Source organism: Alexandromys fortis, unplaced genomic scaffold (genome assembly GCF_014885135.2).
Source record: "Alexandromys fortis isolate MF-2015 unplaced genomic scaffold, M_Fortis_MF-2015_v1.1 scaffold_601, whole genome shotgun sequence".
NCBI lineage: Eukaryota > Metazoa > Chordata > Mammalia > Rodentia > Cricetidae > Alexandromys > Alexandromys fortis.
In genome coordinates, this window is record NW_026068466.1 from 33,589 (window position 1) to 43,550 (window position 9,962).

Genomic DNA, 9,962 nt, shown 5'->3' on the forward strand with positions numbered 1-9,962 from the left:
GGGTTCAGTTCCCAACACCCATGTGCAGTGGCTCCCAATACCCGCAACTCTAGCTCCAGGGGATGCCACACTTTCCTCTGGCCTCTGTGGGTCTGTACTCAAGTGTATAAACTACAAACAAGGCGCATACATATACAAACAACTAAAAATCAATTTTTTTAAGAAAATAAAGGTTGGTAAGAAACTTACAGCTTCTGTGTTTTCACTTTCTAACAGCTGTTTGACTGTTTACACATGGTAAATGCATGGCAGAAGGCTGGAGACTATTCCAGACACGGATGTTTCTTTATAAATGTTATTACTTGGGATATGGATCTTCGACTTTAATAAACAGCAAGTTTCTGTGTCCAAGGCTTTAAGGGTAATTTCTCAGGTGTACTTCCTGGGAAACTGTCACCATTAATCTTGTATTGCTCCCCTAACCTTTCTGGATTAAAACATATCCTTTAAAACTAATAACCTAAACCAGGTGTGATGGTGCATGTCTTTAATGTCAGTATTGAAGAGGCAGAGGCAGGCAGCTCCAACTTAAACATTTTACTTTCTAGTAGAAAAGTTAAGGATCATGTTTACCACTTTTACCTATAATTGTGATTTCTACAGCTCTTGTCCTGCACACACACACACACACACACACACACACACACACACACACCTTTTTATTTCCTTGCTCTTTGAGAGCTTAATTTAATTTTACACAGATTCAAAAGTGACTTTATTATCTGTTTAAGGGTAAGCCAAACACAGTGGTGCCCACCCTCTTATCCTTGGGGGCACAGTCTGAGCCAATGAGAATACCTGGAACCAGGATCCCTAAAGCGAGCACAAACAGATGATTTTATAAGTAAGCAGAAAGAGAGAGAGAGAGAGAGAGAGAGAGAGAGAGAGAGAGAGAGAGAGTGTCTTAACGATAAACTTTAGTAAAACTTCCATGATGTGGTCTCTGAAATAGCTTGTTAATTGTAGATGTTACTAAACTAGCCTACAGCTTTTCTTGCCAAATTAAAAATTCCATCATTTGACGTAGAACACTTTAAAACTTCTCTTTGGCATATGTGAGCTGCCACTGTCATCACCTTTGCACTTACTCAAACACAGACTTAATTAATTAATTAATTGTTGCTGACTTAATAACCAAAAAGGTTACTATTACCAACAGGCGGGCAATGGAGTGGATACTGTCCCTGGACATGATATCCCTGATAGCACAGTGCAAGACATTATGTTACTTACTGAGAAAGATACAATCTAAAACTCATGAGTTATTTCTAGGCCTTCCATTTAATATTGACAGCAGGTAACTGAGACTGGGGAACACAAAACCATGAATAAAAGGGAACTATGGTAATTCTTCTAAGAACCCATAACTTGGGATACGATATAGCTAGGAGGAGAGTGCTTGCCTGGAATACATAAAACCCTGATATTAATTCCAGAACTTTAGATTCAGGTTCAAAACAAACAACAGCCAAGTGTGGTATCAGGCATATATAATTCTAGTATTCAGGAAGTAGGGGCAGGGGGATCTCAAGTTCAAAGCCAATCTAGGAAAACACAGTAAATTCAAATCCATCCTGACTACATAGAAAGACTGAGACCCTGTCTCAAAACAAAAGATTGAAACAAAAAGAAATATTTTTCCCTGTTGGGGGTCCTCCAGATAACAGTGAGTCTTCATGAGGACCACAGTAAATGAATCCCAAAGGTTTTCAGTTGATATTAAATAAACTTTTAGGAAACCAAGACACAAAAGCATTAGTGACGCTATCCCAAGCACTGCCTGGATACAATGAAGACATCCAAGTTACTCATGGAAGAAAAAAAATCATGCTGGGTATTCTACATTTTGCAAAACTAATAACTAGTTTTTCCTTAACTAAACATCTTAGCCAAATAAAAACATCTTTTAGTGAATCCTAGATTTCTGCTTTGCAAATTGATGTTTTTCCTTGAGTAATTCAGGTTCTGCATCTTCCTAATCATAGCTCCATTCAAATTAAAATAAAAAGTATTGACTTTTAACTATTGGTAACTTGATAAAGTTCAAATTAAAGAAAGTTTAAAAAGCTAATTAATCAATCATATGCTATCAGTAAGAATTCAATAGTCACACTTCAAGTTAGAAATTTCAAGTTTCAGCTGTCGCAGATTATTTAATGTAAATCCTCAACATTGTAATGGCTTACATGTAAAGTCTTATCAAAGTGATTTCTTTCTGGAGCTTGAGCAGAGGTTTTCTCATTTTATGCCTCCACCTACGTCAGTGACGTTTCTATTTAAAACTTGTACTGCTAGCTCTTACGAAGTCAATAGTTAACATCTAGAGTGCTTCTTATGTGACATTTAATTCTCGCAGTTGATCAGAGTGTGGCACAGAGGTTAAGTAGCACAGGTAGAATCAAATGCAGGCATCCTTGTTACAGGGCATGCAATTCTGTAAGGATACACTGAAACTGTCATGCTTTTACTGTCATTGCTCACTTAACAAATGGTTGTTTTTCGCCTTCAATTGTGTAGATCACTTCTAATTTTCTACAGATGATTTAAATATTAGGCAACATATTAAAAAAGAAAAAGAAAAGCTTCCGTTGTTTTCACCTGCACACATACCGCTAAGCCCACACATTTTGCAATCCAGTTCTGCCTGACTCTCAATTATTGTCCCAGAGTGCCAACCGCTCCACCCGCCGCGCCCCTTGGAGGTTTTTGGGCAAATGCCTTAGAATGTGACTTTGGGATCTTAAAGTATCCCCATCGATTCTCCACTAGGGAAAATAACTAAAGCAATAATCGGGACCATTGAGACCGACACAGGCCTTTGAGTGAGTTCACGATTCAAAAGCAAAAACAAATCTTAAATCAGGGGAGAGGTGCAGAGGAAGCCTTTCTAAACTTCTGGCTGAGAAAGCAGGGGAGCGGCCCCTCTCCGGCGGGTGCTCTCGGACTCAGCACCCTCCTCAGGACACCTAGCCTCCCCCTGCTGCCGCCTGCCTTCCTCCGGCCGCGGGTCCCCTCCCGGGAGGCCGGCGAGGCGCCGGGACAGCAAGCAGCCTGGCCGCGGCCGCCGGGGGCGGGGGCGGCGGTTGCACCCGGCCCGGGAGGGTCAGGAGGTGACGCGAGGAGGCGGAGGCAGGAGGAAGAAGGGTGGTCGGGAGGGAGTGTCCGGTCCGTGGGCGCAGACAGCTCTGCCGGACCTCCGGCTCCCCCAACCCTGCCGCCGCAGTGAGCCCCGCAACGCGAGAGGGGAGTCCGCCGGAGCAGAAGGGAGAAAATTCAAAACGAGTCTACTCAACCTCGTCTTGGCTCCGAGGCCCTGCCATGGAGACCAGCGCAGTGCGCACGCGCACCCCTCCGGTAGGCGCAATTCAGGCCCTTAAGGTTGGGCCCTTCTCGGCCACCGTCGCCCCAGTCCCTTCCGCGTCGTTTTCCTGCCCGGCACTTCCGCCCTGCAGCCTGAGGTAAGAACACGTGTTCTCGGCCGAGTCCGGCTGTTGCTGGAACGACGCATAAAAAACAGACAGGTGGGACCTTTGTTACCCAGGCTAGGGAGCAGGAAATGGAATGTCTGACCGGAGAAGGGAGTTTTAAAGGCAAATAAGAGAACCTAAGTTCGGTGTGGCTAAATAAATAAAACCTCCACTCCCGGCCTTCAGAGCGCTCCCATCTGGGGTTTGTAGTATATGAGCGCTGAGGCCGAAGTATCCGGCCTAAAGACACCCTCTAAAAAATCAGGTTCGAGCTAGTTCTTTTCCCTGTTTTCCTAATCGATTACGGATCTGATGGTGCAAACATAGAAGTGTTTAGGGGACTGGCTCTTCTCAAGACTGTGCTTGACTGATCGATGTTTCCCGAATCTCGGGATAGGTAATTGATGTGTGCGGGCTGGGCGCCTGCGCGACGGGAACCTCGTGGTTTGGTCTGAGGAAGCTGAAGGTAGCAGATCCTACCTTCCACGGCGCTTGCCGCGTGCTGACTGTCAACGCACACATCTTTGTGGAGGAGTCTCGTGTGCACTTTCCGCCATGGCACAACTCCAGGCACGGTTCTACACCGAGAACAAGAAGTAAGTAAGCGTCTCGGCGTTTGCCCCTGCCTTCCCGGAGCCGATCAGGCTTTAAGACCCCGTTGAGTCACTGGTAGTCCTTGCGGTTTTGACTGGGAATATACGTTAAAAGAAACAGACAAGGCTTTAGTAAATCAAAGTTGAAAGGAGTTTAATAAGTTTCTGGCCGGAATTAGGAGGATTTAATGCAAATAAGATAACCTGAGTGCCGGATAGAATAAAAATAAAAAAGACTTCATTCGCCCTCCCCTTCCCGTGCCCCTCACTTCTGCCCTGTGTCGTCCCGTTTGGAAGCGGTGGACACGATTTAGCTGGCTTCCTGGATCTCCGCTTTTCAACCCACCTTCGTGAACGCTTTATAATTTGAATGTGTGTGGAAGGAACCGGGCTTCGAGTTTGCTTTCGGAATGATGCACACACTACTTCATAATTTGAGGGGTAAATAGTGACAGTTCTGTTTACAGGCTGTCCGCTAATGGTGTCTCATGGTTTCTGAAAGCACGGCTTCATTTGCTCTTCTCAACCGTATTAGGAATTGGATCTCTGAATATGGATTTCGTAGAGCTGATTTTTTTTTTATTAGTATGAAGTCAGTTTAGTTACCGACTTGATTAGGTGTGTGTGCCCACTATGTCTTAGTGTGGTAAGACATAGTGTGATAAAACACCATGACCAAAAGCAGCTTGGGGAGGAAAGGGTTGTTTGGCTCACACATCACCATCAGAGGAAGCCAAGGCAGGAGCTGAAGCAAAAACCAGGAAAGAATGCTGCATTGTAGCCTGCCTCTTCTGAGACGGGGTTTCTCTATAACCCTGACTTATCCTGGAACTCACTTTATAGACAAACTCAGGACCACCTGCCCAGGGGTGGCACTTCCCACAGTGGGCTGGTTCTCCCTATATTGGTCATTAATTTAGAAAATGTTCCCACAGACTTGCCTTCAGGACAATCTCATTGAGGCATTTTTTTAATTGAAGTTCCCTCTTAGATGACCGTAGCTTCTGTCAGATTGACAAAACTAACCAGGACAGTGTGCACGTATATGTTTATTTGTGTGTATTTATGTGTTTATATATAAATAAGCCATATAAATGGCAGATTCACTAGTGATACATACGGAATATGGGTGAGATTCGGGTGCATCATAGTAGTAGAATTGTACAGCCATCAACACAATTCATTTATAAAAAGTTCACCACTCTTTAGTTCCCACTCAGTCCCTTAAACACACCCCACCTCCGTCAACCACTTACCCACAGGCCGTCCATCTCTGTGTGTGTGTACATGCTGGACATTTTGTGTAATAAGATTATACAAACTGTGGTCTTTTGTGGCTGGCATCTTTCACTTACTGTGTTTTTTATAGTTTTTTGGCTATTGTGAATAGTGGCTGTGCAAGTATTTAGGTACACTTTGTATGTGATCATGTGCAGCCCTCACTGGCCTGGAACTCGCTGTAAGCGAAGGCTGGCCTACCCACTGATCTACTGGCCTTAGCCTTCCAAATGCTGGGATAAAGGCCTATGCCACCACGCCCAGAGTGTAGTTCTGGGGTCAAATGGCAAGTCCACATTTAACTTAGAGCTATTGGCACACTCTTCCACAGTGACTACTCCGTTTTACATTACCACCATCAGTGAATGAGGGCTCCTCTTTCTCTGTATTTATCTTCACCAACACTTTATTTGCACAATAATGTGTACAAAGTGATATTCAAAGACTTCATTACTGAATTATAAATTTTCTTTATATATTGTGGATACAAATTCCTTACCAGATAAATGATTTGCAAATGCTATTTCTTTTTGGGTCTTTTATTCTGCCTCCGGTCATAAATTATTCTAATTTAGTTTGCACAGCTATGAAGATCTAACTAAAGTACTGCTGTTATTCTTTAACTTGGACTGCGACAGTGGTTCCTTGTTGCCTACACAAAGAACTAAAAACTATTTCATAGTATATGGGATTTAAAACACTATTGTGTCTTTAGTCTCATCTTTGAACATTTCTTAAAGTAAAATCACTGCCTGAACTAGGAGTAAGTTCCTTTGGTCTGCTGTTCTTTCTTTCCCACACTCTCATTTCCAGACTATGCCTGCCTTACCTGGCCAACATCACTTTCTGTGCACCCTTTTGGGTCCTGCACGTCCACCCTTTTTCTCTGGTGAAGTGACTTATTTTTGATAGTCATATCATTTATGTGGTATTGTGGTCACAGGGTTTCATTATGCTTAATTCTTTTTGTTTGTTTGTTTTGTTTTTGTTTCTCTGTAGCTTCAGCCCCTGCCCCAGCTCTTGTAGACCTGGCTGGCCTCAAATTCCCAGAGATTAGTTTGCCTCTAACTCCCAAGTGCTGGGATTAAAGGCGTTCGCCACCACCGCCCAGCTGTTTGTTTCGGTTTGGTTTTGGGGTTTTTTTGTTTGCTTGGTTGGTTGGTTTGGTTTTGGTTTGGTCTTTTGTTTGTTTGTTTGTTTTTCGAGACAGGGTTTCTCTGTAGCTTTGGAGCCCGTCCTGGAACTCCCTTTGTAGACCAGGCTGGCCTTGAACTCACAGAGATCCCCCCCCCCCCCCACACACTTTGGTTTGTTTTTCGAGACAGGGTTTTTCTGTGTAGGCCTGGCTGTCCTGTAACTCCATTGTGGACCAAGCTGGCCTTGAGCTCACAGAAATCCTCTGCTTCTTCCTCCCAAGTGCCTGCTTGATTCTTTGAGAATAAAGACATTTTATATCATTTTGGTTTTGCCTTGTAGCAAATGTCTGGCATGAAGGACCCAGTAAATAGTTATTGAATGAAAAATTCAGATTTGCCAAAATATGTGTATACATAATACTGACATATCATTTCCCTTTTATAGCTATGCCGTAGATGACGTTCCTTTCTCAATCCCCGCTGCCTCTGAAGTTGCTGACCTTAGTAACATCATCAATAAATTGCTGGGGACCAAAAATGGTAGGTATATATGCGCCAAGAAGTTAGGAGAGGACACAGTGCCACCAACTACACATAAATACAATTTTGTTTTGACACAGGATTTCCCCTGTAGAACCCTGGCTGTCCTGGAACTTGCTCTGTAGACCAGGCTGACCTCAAACTAAGAGATTCACCTATCTCTGCTCATAACTATCTGTAATTTCAAAATTCAATACCCTCACGCAGATGTACATACAGGCAAAAGACCAATGCACACAAAATAAAAATAAATTATAAGAAAAAAATAAAGTCTGGAGAGATAGCTCAGTGAATGGAAGTGTTTCTGTGGAAGCATGAAGACCAGTGTCCAGCTCTCTAGGACAGGCTAGTGTGAACCTGCCTATAATCTCAGCACACTGGGAGTGGAAGTGGTGGTCTCCAGAGTGAGCTGGCCAGCCAGACTAGCCCAACATCAAGCTGGGTTCGGTGAGACCTTGCCTTAATATTTAAGGTGGTAAGAGTGACATTCAACATTAGCCTTGAACTTACACACTCATGCACTCACGTATGCTCACACGCACATATGTAAAAAAGAAGACAAAATTGGTTAATGCATTCGTTTTGATGTGGTAGAAACTAAAGTCTTACTAATCATTTAAGGCTCACTGGTTTACATGATATAGTAGAGGATAGAGGAACATAAGACACTCTGTAGAGCCACAACATAGCTCAGCTAGCTAAAGGCTTGCTGTCCAGTGGTGCAAGCCTGGTGACCTGAGTTTAATCCTCAGAACCCAAGTAAAAGCGGAGAGACCCAAGTCCACGAAGTTGTCTTCTGACAGCCACATGGGTACCATGGCGTACACGCCCACAAACACACACCATGCATACACAATAATAAAAATAAAAAATAGAAAGACACTTTGGAGATGTAATTAACCAAGCCCAGAATGTAAGAAATAGAAGATGTTGACCTGCTTTCCTCAATGAGGAAATGACAAGAAAAAGGAGGGGGAGTTTTAAAGATTGAGTAAACACATTAACCAGTTAGGTGCCAGCTTTCAAAAGCCTACTACACAAAATGAACAGCTGTGCCTGATGATACACACCTGCAGTTACAGTGCTCTAGAAACTGACAATGAGTCTGAGATAGCCCTATTTATCTGTCTAGCCTCTAGAGGCTAGCCTGGGCTATGTATGTATGAAACCAGTGTGGGCTACACATTAAGACCAAGACCCAGTTTCAAAATATATGTTACATTAATTAAAAAAAACCCCTCATGAATAATAACCTGAGTATTTGATAATAACATGGCTAATTTTTGTTTTGTTTTTTGATACAGGGTTTCTCTGTGTAACAGTCTTGGCTGTCCTGAAAGTCTCTTCATAGAAGACCAGGCTGGCCTCGAACTGACTGAGATCCACCTGCCTCTGCCTCTCAAGTGCTGTTATTAAAGGTGTGCGCCACTACTGCCTGGCCATAGTTAATATTTAACATTGTGTTTTAAATTTTTATATTTTAGAGACACATAATAAAGCCATTTACAAACAAAATGGTATGGTTTCTGAGGTTGCTTTAAAAGAGAATGGAGACAGGAATAGAAATTAATGATGAGTTGTTTAGTATTAAAGCAGGATGTATGTGTTCACTGTTATTTATATTTTTATGTAGTACATTTTCTGTAGAACGGAATCTTTTTAAAACTAAAAGAATGGGCTTCAGGTGGTATTCAAGCTATTTTCTAGTCTGTTGACCTCTTGTGTACTCAATAAACCGTTCTTTTAAAACAAAAGGATGAGATGAATAGAGTGTAGTTAATTGAGTGTTAGAATGTGTGCTTAGCATACATATTACCTGGGTTCAAGCCCCAGGCTCCTAAAATAATTATACCACCTTAAAACCAAGTATAAGTTAAGAGAAAAGTATATTGGTTCTTTAGAAATCATGTAGCCAAGTGGCATGGTGGTGTGCACCTTCGATCCCAGCACCATGATGGCACAGTCAGGTGGACCTCTGTGAGTTCAAGGCTAGCCAGGTCTACATAGTGAGTTCCAAAGACCCTGTCTCAAAAAGCCAGAAATCAGCCAGGCAGTGGTGGTGCACATCTGTAATCTCAGTGCTCGGGAGACCAGAGCTGTTACACCGAGAAACCTTGTCTTAACAAAAACAAGTCATTCGGTATGCTACATGAGCCCTGAGAAGTTGTGGAACAACTGGACAGCAATGGGTACTGCAGACGTGATTGCTTTGGGGCTCCCATACATGTGACACTGATATTCTTAAAACCCTTACTCTTTTGCAGAGCTCCATAAACATGTCGAGTTCGATTTCCTTATCAAGGGCCAGTTTCTTCGAATGCCCTTGGTCAAACACATGGAACTGGAAAATATTTCATCGGTAAGACCAAGTACTGCTTATATTCGATTTAATATATTGCTAAATATTTTAAGTAATTGCTTATAGAATCAGCTTCAGTTGTTTTCAACACCCAAGATTATTTTGCCCTCTTTTTTTGGTTGTTTTTTGTTTGTTTTTCAAGACAGGGCTTCTTTGTGTACCCCTGTCTATTCCGGAACTTGCTCTGCAGACCAGGCTGGCCTCTGCTTCCAGAGTTCTGTGATTAAAGGCGTGCACCATCACCACCTGGCCTTTTGACTTTTTTAAGTGTCTCAGAAAACGCTTTTAAATCACATTTACTTACCAACTTATTATATGGTATGTGTAGGTGCCACAGCCTGCATGTGAAGATGGAGAACAGTTAGTGGGAGAGAGGGAGTCATGCTCTCCTGTGGGTCCCAGGGATTGAATTTACGACCTCAGGCCTGCTAGCAAGTGCCTTTGCTCACTCGCCAGATTTGAACTTACATGTCTGTATAGTCATCTTTTAGACCCCTTCTAAGAATATTTTATTTTAGAAAATGAATTAATCCACTCTTTAAATTTGTGAAAGGATGAGTAAAAAAAGGAATAACAAGTGATTGATATA

The 9,962-nt window shown here is 42.7% G+C and overlaps 2 protein-coding genes across 9 annotated transcripts in view; one reads left to right on the top strand and one right to left on the bottom strand.

Annotated features, from left to right (window-relative positions):
• Carf (calcium responsive transcription factor) overlaps positions 1 to 3,403 on the bottom strand; it is a 35,238-nt gene extending 31,835 nt beyond the window's left edge. For all 7 annotated transcript variants that reach the window (XM_050133346.1, XM_050133347.1, XM_050133349.1 and 4 more), the window contains exon 1: positions 3,294 to 3,403. The gene's annotated coding sequence lies outside the window, so the exon portion shown is untranslated. The remainder of the gene's footprint in view (positions 1 to 3,293) is intronic.
• Positions 2,982 to 9,962, top strand: part of LOC126495748 (ribosome biogenesis protein WDR12-like) — an 8,716-nt gene continuing 1,735 nt past the window's right edge. The window contains exons 1-4 of one of the 2 annotated variants that reach the window (XM_050133351.1): positions 2,982 to 3,458; positions 3,865 to 4,063; positions 6,920 to 7,014; positions 9,279 to 9,373. In XM_050133351.1, coding sequence (XP_049989308.1) covers positions 4,023 to 4,063; positions 6,920 to 7,014; positions 9,279 to 9,373 — 231 coding nt within the window. In that variant the 5' untranslated portion in view covers positions 2,982 to 3,458; positions 3,865 to 4,022. The other variant, XM_050133352.1, reaches the window with a different exon arrangement.